The sequence below is a fragment of the Anarrhichthys ocellatus genome, unplaced genomic scaffold (genome assembly GCF_004355925.1).
Source record: "Anarrhichthys ocellatus isolate YVR2014 unplaced genomic scaffold, GSC_Weel_1.0 scaffold8, whole genome shotgun sequence".
NCBI classification, from domain to species: Eukaryota; Metazoa; Chordata; class Actinopteri; order Perciformes; family Anarhichadidae; genus Anarrhichthys; species Anarrhichthys ocellatus.
This window is the reverse complement of record NW_022280038.1, coordinates 219,028-234,524: the sequence shown is the minus strand read 5'-3', so window position 1 is coordinate 234,524 and position 15,497 is coordinate 219,028. Positions and strand designations below refer to the sequence as shown.

At 43.0% G+C, this 15,497-nt stretch overlaps 2 protein-coding genes across 6 annotated transcripts in view; one reads left to right on the top strand and one right to left on the bottom strand.

Annotated features, from left to right (window-relative positions):
* Positions 1–6,657, top strand: part of kif13ba (kinesin family member 13Ba) — a 36,280-nt gene extending 29,623 nt beyond the window's left edge. For both annotated transcript variants that reach the window (XM_031848213.1, XM_031848214.1), the window contains exons 38-39: positions 736–1,315; positions 1,528–6,657. In XM_031848213.1, the coding sequence (XP_031704073.1) occupies positions 736–1,315; positions 1,528–1,733 (786 nt within the window). In that variant the 3' untranslated portion in view covers positions 1,734–6,657. The remainder of the gene's footprint in view (positions 1–735; positions 1,316–1,527) is intronic.
* A 652-nt stretch (positions 6,658–7,309) lies between these two features.
* Positions 7,310–15,497, bottom strand: part of LOC116383984 (homeobox-containing protein 1-like) — a 16,224-nt gene continuing 8,036 nt past the window's right edge. The window contains exons 6-10 of one of the 4 annotated variants that reach the window (XM_031848215.1): positions 15,329–15,411; positions 14,224–14,319; positions 13,826–13,968; positions 13,509–13,592; positions 7,310–13,349 (exon numbers count right to left, since the gene is read on the bottom strand). In XM_031848215.1, the coding sequence (XP_031704075.1) occupies positions 13,020–13,349; positions 13,509–13,592; positions 13,826–13,968; positions 14,224–14,319; positions 15,329–15,411 (736 nt within the window). In that variant the 3' untranslated portion in view covers positions 7,310–13,019. The remainder of the gene's footprint in view (positions 13,350–13,508; positions 13,593–13,825; positions 13,969–14,223; positions 14,320–15,328; positions 15,412–15,497) is intronic. The other 3 variants (XM_031848216.1, XM_031848217.1, XM_031848218.1) reach the window with 3 other exon arrangements.

Below are 15,497 nucleotides of genomic sequence, written 5' to 3'. Positions count from 1 at the left end.
CAATATGGGGATTGTTTTGTGCCAAATCGTTACAAAAATCTTTAGCTTTTCTTGTGTATTCGTAATTGGATCAAATTATTGGTCTGTGGATAAGCACTGCAGCTTTCGTCAATCTAATACGCTGTCATATTCAAGCTGCACAACACTTTCCGCAATTGCAATCTGGGGCCCCTCTGGACATTAAATTGTCTACTGCCATACTGAGTTTAAGAGTCGCTGCAGCTATTTATTACTGCCGCCCCCCCCCCGCCATAAATTTTGGTGGACTGACAGAGACGGAGAATCAGCAGAGGCTGAGATAACCCTGTATATTAGTCCACAGTATGGGCCAAGCTCGAGATACACTGGATCATACACCTCCAATAATGCAGGCAACAGTATCTTTGTTAGACGCTCTCTGCCTGGGAAATTAACCCCTTTAACTAACTGTTCTGCTTCCTTATTGGTTCCTGATCTGGTGCCGTTTGCAGTAACATAAGTGTATATGTGGTTTTGTTCCAAAGACATTTTCATGTATTTACTCATTCGCCCAAAGGGCGACTGCGTTATTTATTGCTGTCAAGCAGCGTGTGGCTGCAAATGTCAATGTTTTCATGCTGCACATAAGGGACCCTAGATTTAAGAGCAGCTGATTGGTCCAAAGGGTGACTGTGAGACTTTTTGGGGGGGAAGTTGATGATTTTTTGTTCTGTTTTGCCTTGCACGCTCTCGTCTGAAACCGTTGATTTCCTGTAGACTGCAGTTCTACGGCCCCCGGGCAAAGACAGACGGGCAGAGTTCCCAGACGTCCCTCCTCTTCCCGTGCATGACCCGCATGACATCACCCCCCTCAGCCAGTCATCGAGCGGCTACTTCTCCGGTAGTGTTTCTACGGTTACCCTGTGTGACGTCCTCCAACCCTCCTCCTCGTCTTCCTCCCTCCTGGCTGCCGAGACAGCGTTGCCCACAAACCCCCAGCAGCAGGGTGCTGACAGGAACGCTGTTGTAACCTCTCCTTCTCAGTGTGGCACCAAGACGGCCGCCGTCGCTCCGCCCGCCTCCCACAGCTCAGCCAATCACAACAACGTCGCAGCAGAAAACTCCTTCTCTGAACACAAGCTGGTCGACTCAGGAGGAGGAGGAGGAGGCGGCTTTGAGAGGCTGGAGATCTTTATGGACGATGACGACCGCAGCCATGATGACGTGCTGCCTGATTGGCTGACAGAAGGGGCGTATGTTACAGTAGGAAGCAATAAGGCCGGGACAGTGCGTTACGTGGGAATGACGCAGTTCGCCGAAGGAGTGTGGGTGGGGGTGGAGCTGGACACCCCTGTAGGCAAGTACACAATTCAAGGGCCACTTCACACAAATTACGCAAATAAATGAAAAACCAGACCAGGTTTTGGCCGAGTAAAAGAGTGTACCGTAGTTTTGTAACAATCACAAATATTGATTTGTTAATGTACGGCCTTTGATTGGTGGAGCTGACCACAGTTTACTTCTGAATGGCGTCCGGCTGACGGCCTTCTTTTGTTTTGCTCCCCACAGGTAAAAATGACGGTTCAGTCGGAGGTCATCGGTATTTCCACTGCAAACCGGGTTACGGGGTGCTGGTTCGCCCGGACCGGCTCTCCTGCCGCGACCGGACCAGCCGGCGCACGGGAGACTTCACCGCTCCCGCCCACGTCCCCGTGTTGCGAGGAGAAGCCATTGTTGCCCGACGGGGGGAGAACCGCAAGTCCTGGAGCAGTTGAGGCAGGGAAAGTAGGAGCTGGATGGGAGAGATGAACTCCCCGACAGCCCTCCTCCTCTTCCTCTCCTCCCAGCTATGCAACAGGCTCAAGCATTCAGAACTGACACACTGCCTACCCTCCTATTAGAAATTCACTCACTACATCCAATCACAAGTGATGGATGGAGGTAGAACAAAGACAATGAAGAGGCCATTCAGAACGAATGCAAGTAAGTTGATGAAAGACTATGCAGAGTATATACAAGTCCGTGGAAGGACTATTTATCATGTGGGAAGATGATGCTCAATGATTGGCGGTCAATGGGAAGACTGCTGAGAGTGAATGAAAGGCAGTGCGGACTTTGTCTCTCAGAGATGCATTCTGAGCTGATATACAGGGATGCAAACTGGTCACTTTATTTTGATCCCAGTTCCCTTCTGAGAATACATATTTAAACTTAAAGTGCAGACAAAACACTTCGAGAATGAAAAGGCTTCATCTTTTCCACTTGGATGCCGGCTATTATTATTGTTATTTGCCATTTTTTCATCTATCCACCATTCACAACAATTGGTTATTATTAGTAGTCATAGCTTCTAGAAATATTTAATTGATTTTTAATGTTTCTTTTGCCTTTTTTTTTATCCTCCTTTCACGTCTCACTCTCATGTCCTTTTGTGAATTAAGAAACAAAAATGGATCAAATTAGATTTTTTTTAATTTGGGGTCATACCGCACTACAATGTATCCAACTGTGTGTTTGCATCCCTGGATATGATGTCTCTACCTGGTAGTCCTGAGACTGCATGTCCCAGAATGCTCTGCTCCGGCTGCCGCTCTCTCTCTCTCCCCTGAACACTTTGACACATTGTCTCCTCCTCCTGGACTCTTTTTTTTTTTTTTTTTTTTTTTTCTTTTTTTGAAGATGGATCCTCCCAGAATGTGCCTTCACCATGGCTTTGGTTTGCATTTGTATTTTGTCTTTATTTAATTTCTGTGAGCTGTGTTTTGTGTTTTAAGAGAATGCCTTGTGCTAAGTGTGAGGTGATCTCAGGGACCGCAGAGGGGGAATGACAAGGTGTGTGTGTGTGTGTGTGTGTGTGTGTTGTACAGTGTTGCCCTGTGTGCACAGATGAGTTCATATTGTAGTCGATGACAAAGACTTTATGTGTAAAGCAGGAGAAGTTGTGTCCTTTTTGTGGGACAAAGCCACTAAGGGAGCAGGTTGCTTGTACCGGGAGGCTTTAAAAGTCTATTTTGCACTGGAGACGTTGAATAAGAAGCATCTGTATGTGAGCAGAACGTGTCCGCGTTGTCACGGTTCAGCGAGACGGAGAGGCAGACTGAGCGTGGACGGATTCCTCGAACCAACGTGGACGTCCGTCCTTGAAGCCTGTGAGCTGGTCGTCCTCTGTGACTGACGTTTGGACACCGGGGGGCGCTGTGGTACTCTGGTGTGGTCGGTGGGCATGTGTACGTGTTGAGGAGAAGAAAGTGATGGAGACACAGCAGAGGCTCTGCTGGGTATTTCACGCTCGGGAGGAGAATCGATTTGCTTCTCTGCATTTGATCTGTTTTTGAAAGAGTCTAGTTTTAAGTTGTAAATGGGAGAACAATAACTGGGAGAACGTTTAAAAACAGGAAAGCTGTTCTGACTGAACATTCCTGGCACGGCTGTTGGAGATGATGTCGCACTCTTTGGGATTTACAAAAACAATATATTTTCCGATTGAACATCACATTCCGGAGGGACTCTTTAACATTTGACAGTGACCTCGTTCTCTGTGTGTTGATTTGTGGAAAAGCATCAGCAGGACAACACAGCAGTAGTTTCCTCATCACGTGGAAACTACCGAGCTCGTGAAAACAGTTGGTTAAAGTCTTCAGTCGCTCTGCGAGAGCGATCCTTCTGATGAACTCGACTAAGGTCAGAGGTCAAAGTGTTTGCTTTGAGTCGGAGCGATGCTGTTCTGATTGGTTGTTTTGATGATGGGAAAAGTAGTATTTCATCACGATCAGCATCACTTGGTTACTTTAGCACCATGTCTCATTTATTAACGACTATTCTAAGTTCATATCCTGATGATGAAGAACTTATGCTTATTATCATATGCGGTTTCTATGGTGACATCCATGTATACTAAGGAGTCTGTTGCGATGATGCACACGTGAGCACGTTATCTGGAGAAACGCCATCATCCTCTTTAATGTTTTATCGTGCTTCTTCTTAATTCGAGAGGCCTGAATTTACTATTTATATTTAAATGCTTGTACACATGCATTTTATCGCATGAAAATTGATAAACGCCTTTTTATTTTGATAAATATTGCACAAATGATTCAATGAAAATTGCTGCTATTAGCATTGTAGATGGACTGGTTTATCGAACACTCTGTGTCTCTTACTGTGTACTAGATTGGGATTCCAGGAGTTTTCTTTTCTTTCTTTTTAACCCCAGACGGAGAAACTAAAGTCAGCGCTTTAGTTCAGTTTTTAAATATGAAGCGGTTAAAAAAAATAACAAATCCTAAAAATGAGGCACTTATTGTGAGCCTTTTGATGATGAGCCGGGAGGAAAAGGGTCGTAATATTCCCGCATCGAGCTCTGGAGAGGAAGTGTGATGTTGGACGAGGAGACAATGCATCACCATAGCTCAGTCATAATCTGTGTGTGTAATATCTCTGGCTGGTTACTATTGGTGGCTGTCTGGTATGTTAGTAGTTGGTGAATAGCGAAGTGGTTTGTAGGTTGGACTGCTGTTTATTTCATAATATTGTGGTTCAGAACAGTCATGTGGTAATGAAGGAAGGGAGTAAAGTTCTTTTGTGTTTGACTGTGTGTGAATGTTGGGTGGACCTGGCTCTGATTCAGTTATGTCGGCGAGTTCTTGCCAAGACGAGAAATGACCACCAGCTGCCACTTTCCTTAACACACTGAGGGGGCAACTCCTCTCTGGAGGAGTTCTGAACACCCCTCTCTGTGGCTGGTGGACTCTCCCGTCCTGGTCTCGGCTCGCGGCGCTGCTCTAGGGGTTCGAGATCACTTCAGGCTTCCCTTGTATGCGTTTGTGCCTCAGAAACCATATGACCGAGTATCTTGCACACACTGTGTTTTCATATCGACAACGCTTCAGTTCATTTGCACAAGAGGGAATCGAAGAGTTAATATCTGGCAACACTTTGTTTCTGTCTGAAGAAAATACAACCTGATCTCACGTTATGATCCAGTGTTCGGTGTTTTAATTGTACTTAAATCGTTGTAATGTTTTCTGCTTTCAATCACTCGCCGCTCAACTACATTTTAAGTCCGACTGGTTCAATTGAGAGCTGTTGTTTTGCGTGACAAGCGACTCAGGTCACAACAGTAATGAGTCTTTTCTTCCAGCACACATCTTCCTCTGTAGCTCTCTGCGGCGTGGTGTGCGCATCACTTTATTAGATTAAGTGTGACGCTGGCATTAGATTTTTAAAAAAAAGTCCAGCTGGCGGGCTGCCTGATGCCCCGGCAGTCATTTCAATAAGGAACTGTAAAAACTAGCGTTGGGGATAACTGTTTTGCTCAGAACGGATTTAATGTTGTAATTCAGTGGCCTCCATGTCTGCCACTGTAGAGATTAGAGCAAAGTCAGAAGTATTATTTATGGGACTGTATCGACCCCAAGAACCACATCCAGTTCCATTTTTATTGATGCGATTTGTGTCCCAGCCTATTTATATTTGTATGTTCAAATCTTCCCCTGAGAATTTATTTTTGTTTTCGTTGTCTTTTCTTGTTTACGTGCTTCTGTTTCGCTCAGAATTCGGTCCCATATCTGCGCTGCATTCACCTGCCGTCGCTCTGAGGGATCAGCGTCCTCTGCCAGCTCTCACACTACACGCATCACTGCTGTGCTGTGAAACTTATTATTTAACAGGATCATTCCAAAATTAGATAAAACTTTTCTTTTTTTTCTGAAGACGAAGTAACCTTCTCTTCATTTGGTCACCGCTGCTGTCCGGTTTTAAAGACATCAAAGGGAGTTCGTAAATACGGTTTTCACTGGTTTAAGCTCCTGTATTACTGCCTTGCTGGAGGGCCCTGACTTCCACACAGGGAATTTTATAAAATCCTCAAAATCTGTGGATTTACTACCCACCACTGCCCTGCTGCAGCGACAGCTCCTGCCTACCTGGGATCATCACCAGATCTGACGAGGTGTTCTGATTTTAAAAACTTTTTACCTGCAGAGAAGTAGTTTGCTTGATATATTGTTTTGTATATGACAGGCACTACAACACGTTTTCCTGCCTTGGTAGTGAGGGTTCACCTTTTTTTTTTTTTTTTTTTTTTTTTAACTACCTGTTTCTCGCCTCTCCATAGTGTTCTGCCAACTTCTTCCCTGAGGCCTTTTTTTTTTTTTTTAGCTGACAGAGTTTTAACCTGTTTCGCTGCTGAACAGTTCAGCACTCTGTGTGTTCTCACACATTAGAATAAACCACACAGACGAGTAACACGCAGTGCAGCCTCGTTTTCCAATCACCGATTTATTTCAGCAGCCGTGGATTCAGATACGACTTCTCGTCTTGGTGCATTTTTAACGGCAGTTGGTATCAACGCAATGCGTTTCATTCAAACTTCCTCGGTACCAGCAGCCGTATTTCACTGAGCAGAGTAATAAGAGGAGCTGAAGGAGAGGACTTGGTGCTTGCTAAGTCGTGTTCCTCCTGCAGAGAAGACCCTCCAGAAACACGTGGGTCAACAGTATTACTATATCATCCTGACTAATCATTATCAGTTGTCTGTCGCTACTGTTGATTCTGTGTGTGTGCGCGTGTGTGTGCGTGTGTGCGTGCGTATTAAGACTTATAAAAAGACAAATCTGAGCACAAGTTTGGGTTTTGATTAATTTAATTGTTTTCTGTAATTCTATGCTGCAATCCAAAGAATAAACATGTATTATAATACATTCATCTTTCTTTTAATCATCTGAACAGTAAAAGAAGATTAAACGAGTTCATTTGTTTATTATTTGCACCAAACGTGCAGAGCTGTGGGAGACTGACGCAGCATGTAGTGTTGAAGGTTAGTGGTAACTTTACTTTATAGATATACATAATACCTTTTCAATGAGGTGAGGAAACAGCATTTCACAAAAACTATTAACTTAAACTATACTGTAACAATCCCGACTCACGGTCCACTTGTTGATCCAGAGCTTTCAACGTCACCGCCCTGTCTTCATCAGCGGAGGAAGTTTGCTTGGTTGTCATGGAGATCATCTCGAAAACCCTCATCTGGTAAAGACTGATACAGCCGGAAGCTCCAGAAAAAGCGAGTCAGTGGCCCTTAATTCGGGATTGGTTTGACAGTTTGAGGTATTTCACACACGTTAAAGCTCTTGATGTTTTCTTTTTCCAAAATGTATCTGTTGCTTCTTTAGCTGTGAATATTAATAGTTTGACAAAGAAAATGAGATGTGAAATGAAGTATTCAGGGCCAGTTTACGGTACTTTGACCGTATACACATTTACAGTACAGTAGCAGCCGGCTGTGTTAACCGCTCTCTCTCTCTCTCTCTCTCTCAAAATCAGACAAAACAAACCAAGACACACTGCATGGACTCGGATCACGTTTTATTCCCTTGTAAATAGAATATCAATAAAAACACATTTTAAAAATAACAAATAAGGTTTATCCAACAGATGAAAGTAACAAAAGGCATATGTAGATCATCTACATAGCGATTACAGAACAGTCTACCGTCCAAAAAAGGCACTAAATCTTGAAATAGAAAAGAACGAGGGGATAAAAATCAAGTCAAAGTGATACAACAAACGTCCTGCTGAGGTTTGATATTTTTCATTCGAGAGAATTAATAGTTTTATTGCCAAAATGAAAACCACTCGGAAGTGTTTCTTTTTTTACATGACTGACATTTTTTGTAAAGTATTTATTTACAGTCATTGGCTGATTTAATGAGGACATTACGACTGGAACAACCACATTTTATGATGAATGCATGAATTTTTTTTTTTTCCTTCACCTAAATAAAACAGCATTTCGAGGACACCACCCTGCAAATGTCATGCGGCATCTCGTGTACTGTAATGTGTATTCCCAAATATTGACGCACGACGGCAACATTCAGTCCTGAGGCGTGAACTGACTGAAACCACGATGGCAGCGCAGTCATCTGTCCTTTTCTATTTGTTCACACAGCAGACCTCTGATCAGATCAAGAACCTCTGCCGCCCCCCACTAACACCTTCATCGACATGCACCCTCATTTTGTCACGCTAAACAGCCCACTGTGCCAATCCAAACAGTGTGGTTAAGACAAATATTTACCGCACTGTCTGTGTAAAGGGACGGGGACGTTGCCGGAGGAAGTTGGACTTGGCAGGAGAAAGATAAATGTGATCAAGATATAGTCGACACCAGGCGTCTGAAACATCGGCACCTTTTCTTTGCTTTTTTTCCTGTGAAGAACCAGCGAATGGAAGCTCATCCTTTTTAAACCAAACTGTACAGCAAGGCAACAGAGGGCTAAAGGCAGGTGATACAACTGCATTTAAAGCAACGAAGAGATACATGTTGCCCTCAGCAATGTCAGAAACAAAGTGCTGAATCTAACTGGAAGAGCAAAGGTCACGTTTATATAGAAAAGAAAAAAAGTATTTACTGTGTTTCTGTTTCATGATCACTTTGACTCATGGTGCATTTCAAGTTAATTATAATGAGAATAAACACTTTAAAACACTTCTGTAAAGAAGTATGGAGCCAGTTCAGGGTCAAAAGCTGAAAGCAAAGTGAAATGTGAAGACCAATCAAAGGGAAACTCGACTGTAAATGAGAAAAGATCGCACGTTTGGGTTTCTCATTATCGACGTCGTTTTTTGGACTCCTATGTTTCTCATTTCTTTTTCCTTTCAGATTGTTTTGGCTCTAAAATGACTTCAAATGACAACTCCTTTTTCATTTCACATTAATGTGCAACTTCAGGTCTCAAAAGTACAACTTCATGAGAAGACCATGAAGGCAGCAACTGAAATGGTTCAAAATCCTGAAATAATCTCAAAACAGCACATTGTCTTACATGAACCCATAGATTCACCTCAGAAAGGCTTCTGCTTGGCAGATAAAAAAATAAAAATTCTAACCCTTAGAAGTATATTTTGGTGTAAATAATTCAAACATGACAGAAAGCTACATCACTGACTTATGACTCGGAGTTTTACAAACGCTTAAAGCAAAAGACACCTGGGACAGCTGTGCTGCCATACAGTTAGAGACAATCCACCACAAAACTTGAATTCTTAAAGACGTTCAATCTGAAACCAACACTGACGAGTTGTGTTAGTATTCCACCAGGATGAGGGGAAAATATATATATATATATTTTTTTTTTTTTTTTTTTTTCTTGGACTTGGTGGAAGCAGGAGCTTTTGATCTTTTTTTTTTTTGAGTGGAATTTCCCTTTATGTTCAAACTTCATAATTATTGGCTCAAGTTCAAGAAGGAATTTCCCTTTTAGAGGACACCGACATTTCTGATCCCAGATCAGCCAGTGAACCGTCTTTACAGCCTCGTCACAGTTTGCCGGCAGTCTCCTCTGAATAACTCGTCCCTACACTTTTCACTATCGACTGTCTAAACTTTGATTCACATTGAAGCAGCTGTGGAGGAACCTGCGGGGTGTAGCTTATAGCTGAGCGGGGTAAAGTGAGGTATTTGTGTTGAGTTTTTTAAACTCTGAACTAGTAGCTTAGCCTGTAAAGCACCTGGTGATGAACAATGATGGAGCGGTTTGAATGAGGCCACTTCAGTGTTGGCCGTTACAGAACACCATGTTCCTTCTTGCATTGGTTTCTAGTACAGTGATGAATGTACAGCCATTGTGGAAGTCCTTCGTGCACTGATCCTGTGTTAATACACAGTAAATAAATAAGGCACTTCAACTTAAAACCATACGGTACATATCATGTGCTGAAATTATTCTGGATGGCTATCCATGGACGCACCAAACTCCAGCATTATTTTCTCTTTAGCTCGTGAGAAAGTGTTCAGTGGCAGGTGGTAATGTGTCAGTAAAGTACACGCTAAGTACACTTACGCAAACAAAAGGAGGTTTCGATGTCTGATGGAACTTCTACGATGTTCAAGAGCATCAGCAGTGATCAGCTACTGAACTTGAACGTTAACTTTTGGTAACGTTAAGACAGTATTTCAATTAGAACGTGATCGATAAAAGGTGCACTTGGCTTTGTTGTTTCGGGGCGCATGCGTCCGTGAGTGAGTGTGCACCTCGGTGTCTGTCCACGACTAATCTCGTGTTCTGCTGTAGAAAAACGACTTCATATTTTGGACGCCCAGTTATGGTTGCATGCCCAAGGACATCAAGAGGTTGCGGTGACTCACACTTTTATCCTGCCATTAACTGCCTGCCGACTCCTCACTCACTTCTCTTAAACGGATCTCCGGCCGGTAGTTGTTGCTATTGATAACATAGCTAAGAACACAGCGACCCCCCCCGGCCACTCTTTACCCACAGTGGGGGGATAACAGTTTGCGGTGTGTTTGACTTACAGCTAATGGAATGGACGGTGTGTTTGGCTAACCCCTAACCACTAACGGATCTACCAGTACACACACTACTGGATCGGCTTACTTCTTTTTTGTACAGTTTTTTGGGCTAACCGCTAACAGAACTACCAGCACGCACACCGCTGGACATCGCCGCAACTCGGCCAACGCTAGGCAGGAAGACAGCTTGGCGAGTTTAATTTTGTTTTGGCAAGATTGCATGAAATGTCTTATGACGACTTTTTTGTGCCACTTTTAGCTCATTGTTTTGGTGGTCTAGCCCGCAAACTCCTGCTGCCCTGTGTTTTCAGTGAAAAAGCTCCAATAAACCCTCTGTACCCTACCTGCCCAGCAACAGTCAGCAGACTAACAAAGTCAGCAACTAACGTTAGCTAGTGAACATAGAGGAGCATTTGGCAGCTAGGGAGACAGATATTTTCCTCGGGGGAGGGGTGGTGGCAGCCAAAACGGAGCTAAAAGAGAGCAGCATGTTTGGAAGACAAATATAGTTGGATGTATAACATAAGCTAAGACTGTTTCCTGATAAGCTAGCGAATGAACACGTGGTAAGATGTTTGCAGACCTTTTTAAAATCTAAAGATCCAACTAGTTATCAGACTGGTTAAATATTCCCTGTGCAAAAGGATAATAATAATTCCTTGTTGGGTTGGAGATTAACAAAAATGCAGAAAAAGACTTCAACAACGGCTGTACTGGGATAAATATTTCTTGAATTGACTAGTTCATTCGTTCTTTTCCAAAGAACACTTCTTGCTGTGGTTGTTTCAAGGGAAACCTAACTCACTCAGTTTCCCAAATCATCGTCTCTTCCTACTGCCTCTCTGGTCTGTCACACTGATCAATCGAATGTTTAAACAGCAGGGACTATAAGCACCATGATATTGATCCAATAAAGTGTCATTTGAAATGAAAATACAATTGAAACTGGACAATGTGTGTTTAGAACACATGGCATATCGAGCACAAACACGGATATGCCTAAAAAATGAAATGCATTTTCCTCGCAATAATTTGACACATCTGATGCGTCTTTGATTAGCATATCTCTAAACACATAGCGCCATCCATGACTATCACACACTCTGAAAATACGCAAAATTAAAAACTTAATACTTTGGCTAATGCGTCACTCACCTTTCACCAACAAGACAGACTCACACTGACGCTTTCTCTCATTTGAAGCCAATATTTCTATATAGAAATGGATCAGGGTGTATATATATATATACTGTATACACCCCACGGTTTATACAACATACTGTATATGCATACATACATGTGTAGTATATGTATGTATTCAAGTTACACTTTTATCTGTAGTATTTAAACAGTCACTGTTGAATTCTTCCCAACTAACTGATCTGTATTGATTATAGATCATCTCACGCTCATCATTCATTATGCCTGACCACAATATTAATAACACCCGGTCACCCGGGTTTCTAGTTCTCATACAAGTCTGTATGCAGTTATGTATTGAATAACTTTTTACTTGTTATTGATATGGAAGCAAAGAGGCCATGAGGATTTAAGTTTCATAAGCAACTGAATGCCTAATTGTGAATACTTGATATTTAAATACTGCTAAATTTATAGTATGTTTGTAATATTTGATCTAGATAACTATCTGTTTATGTGGTTTAAATTTGTAAAGTTGTGCAATTTATAAAAAAAAAAAAAAAATCTGAAGATCAAAATAACTGAATTCAGGTTGCTCAACTTCATTCATTTTCTGAACAAAACAAACTTTGGGACAAGAGGATAAGCAGTGAAGCCTAGACAGGATCTCTGGCCTATCAGGCAATGTTCTGTGAGTCATGTGACGCAAGAAAGGAGTTCAGATGAGCGACTGAAAACACCTGTTTTTTGTTTTTTTTTTACAAAAATGTCAATATTATACATTCAGGTATTCCTTTCTTTGCTTCCATATATTAAGCTTGTTCTACCAGGGCAGGGGGTGGAGAAGTGGGTCATTCTGTTTTCTACATTTTCAAATCATCAGAGGCCCACAGAACACATCACCACTGCGCTGTGACCTTGGAAAAAACCGGAGCTTATTCTGCTCTTCTTCACACTCGAAGGAACCAACAGCAAAAAATTTGAAATAAACTCAACTGCGATGAAATGCGCGACAGAATTTCAAAACAATCAGTTGAAGTGAACTTGACTTTCAAACTGGCGCATTTATCTTTTGAGGCTGTTCAGTTGTGTTGTGATCACAGTGCGCCCCGGGTCAAATACAGTGTTGTCCTGCGCTGAAAGATGCAGCTTCCAAAGAAACCCGCACAATGCATCGTGTCTCTACGGAAGATTTAAAATGCCGAAAACAAATCAACAAAGAAGTAAAGTGAAAAAACACTACTCGTTGCTATGGGTACTTCCTTTTATGGGTCATAATTAAAGAATGCATAATCGAGTTCACTTTCTTGGTTTGATTTGGGCATTTTTAACCTTCCATAGCCTGCTGGGGAGCACTTTAAGAAACAAAAGTTTATTGTTGTTATAATTATTAGAATATACTAGTAATCCCTATAAGAGCGTAGCAGAGCAGGTTGGTGGTTGGAGGTAGGGTTGGGAGGTATCTCAGGGTTGGACTTTACACGACTTTTGGTCTTGTTTCTTTTTTCACTTATTACATTCCTATAAAATCTGCTTGCATATTAACACACCTCTGATCCTGCTCCATTCATCGCTCTGACAACTCCAATGTCCGCCACCCATTTCAGTCGTCCTCCAGCGTTTCCGTCTTGATGTCATTCCCGATACTGCATCCCGCCCCGTCCACCTGATTGGCCAGGGCGTGGCTGCCGTGATTGACAGCCGCCTTCTCCAAGCCGATTGGGTCCTGGGGCTCGGACAGCGCGCTGTGAATGCTGGGTTCGTCCTGGAGGGAGGGCGACGGGGGAGACCAGGACACACCTGTCAATCTGGAACCTTCTGCCTGAGGGCCCGCCCCTGACACAAGGGAGCGGCCAATCAGAGAGGCGCCCCTCTGTCCAGACAAGCCTCCTCTACTCAGGACGGAAAACCAGCTGGGGAGCAGCGTGGGTACCTGAGCGAGAGGAGGATAAATTAAGGGAAGGGTTAGTAGATTTTGTATTTATTCTTTCTAGACCGTCTTGGAAATTTGTACTTTAAATCTGCGGCAAAGCTCTTTGTTCAGCAGTTGCAGTGAGTAGGGGGTGTGTGTGGGTGTGTGGTCGGGCTGTACCTGGGTTGGAGAGGACAGGTCAGCTCGACTGAAACCAAATTGCTTGGCTGAAGCTCTCTTGTCAAATAAGGACACCTCGCAACCCTGTGACAGAGCAGCGCTCGGGTTACACAATAACCAGGTCATTCCACTGACACAAGAATAGTGCCGACCTCCGACCTCTTCACAGCTAGTTATTAATAATCTCCGAGTCAAATACGTGACTAAATGTAAACTCAAACGGGTTTATTTCCCCTTTGTACTCGCTGGGCCCTGCTGTGTGTTTACTGCATACCTCTGAGTTGCTCAGAGCAAACACCCAGTCCCGCCCGGTTTACCTGGTCAGGGAAGTCGTTGCCGTCCACCTCGTCGCTGTTGGACTGGCCGCCTGGACTCTGAACCTCGATGCCGTGGCTCTCCAAGATGGCTGCTTCTTCAAAAACACAAACCTCATCATAGCATATCGACCTCAAGCGACGCGCTAGGTAAGAAAGAAGGAAGTCGCTGATGCCAAGGTGTGTGAAATACGACGATAAAGCAAAAGCTCTTTTATGTGTGTGTGTGTGTATTGATCTATTTAGAGACAGCTCAGCACAGTGGATATATGGTTCTTAAAGGGATAACACGCATTGAGTTTTTAAGTATCTGCTTCATGTTAAGGTCTTTAGTCACACTTGGACACACTGAGTATAACCCCAATAACACACAGACACACACAAAGAGGGGTAGACATTACCAATGTTGGCGCGCCTCTTGATGTCTTTGCGGCGGTTGGCAAACCAGTTGTAGACCTTCAGAGATGTAACCCTCTCCAAATCAGACAGCTTCTTTCCTGCAACACACACACACACACACACACACATAAATAACAGCTACTGCGCTGCTGCTTCTCTGTCTTCTACTCCTTCAGTCTCTCCCTGTGAGAGTTTTTGACGGCTCATTCAAGCGTCTCTAACTTCACTGGTCACAAAGTCTCTTCGCAGCAATGCAAGCTTCTTCCTTTGACAGGTATCTGATGATGCTGTATTTTTTGAATTAAGTTAGCTTAAAATGCAGTTCAAGGATTCAATGCTCATGGCTATTTATCCTATGTACTGCATTTAACCCTTTTGCATCACTGGGGACATTCTCATCATTTCGGCTGTGTTAAAGCGTGTGGCGTACATTTTGGCAACGCAAAAAAATCTTTAAAGTGTCATTTAAAGAGTTACATTCTGTAAATATTTGGTATTCATGATTCGAACTGATTGGACAGACTCGGTGAATGTGGAAAATAATATTAATATATAGTTCTATAGCAGTTTTACGAAGGAGACACTTTCGTCCTGGACATCAGAGCTACTTTTTCAAACTGAGGCAGAGGGGTTACGTCGTGCGTTTGTCATGATGCAACTCATCTGGTTACTTTGTCTTGTTTTTTTTTTTTATTGTTGCAACATGACCAATATGTTAACTAATAAAACCGAATCACTTCTCCAAATGGATGCAACCACATATACTCACCACGTCCACCAAAAGAAAGAGGATGCCAGCCTGCAGTCTTGATAAGTGGACGATGTAAAAGTCTTTCTGTTGTGTCTCAGTATACAAAGTAATGGACGTGACAGATGGAGCGCCACAGTGTTTTTCCTATATGATCATCTGTTTCCCCTCAGTCGTTACACAATAAGAGTCTGACTCACAGCCAACTACACATCTAGAAATAACCATGTAGTTTGCATTTGGACATTGTGACTCCTTGACATGGCAGATCTACATCTCAGCTCTGTTGCTAAAAGCCTAAAACTATTTTGTTAACGAAGCAGTGATATTTACACTATTTACCATTTCCATTGACCTACCTGGTTTCTGAATGACGGCGTTGCAGGCGGTGGCAATCTCCTCTCTCTTCGCTTCATCGGGGTACTGGTTGTCAATGAAGTAGCTGTGTACACACACACACACACACACACACACACACACACACACACACACACACACACACACACACACACACACACACACACACAC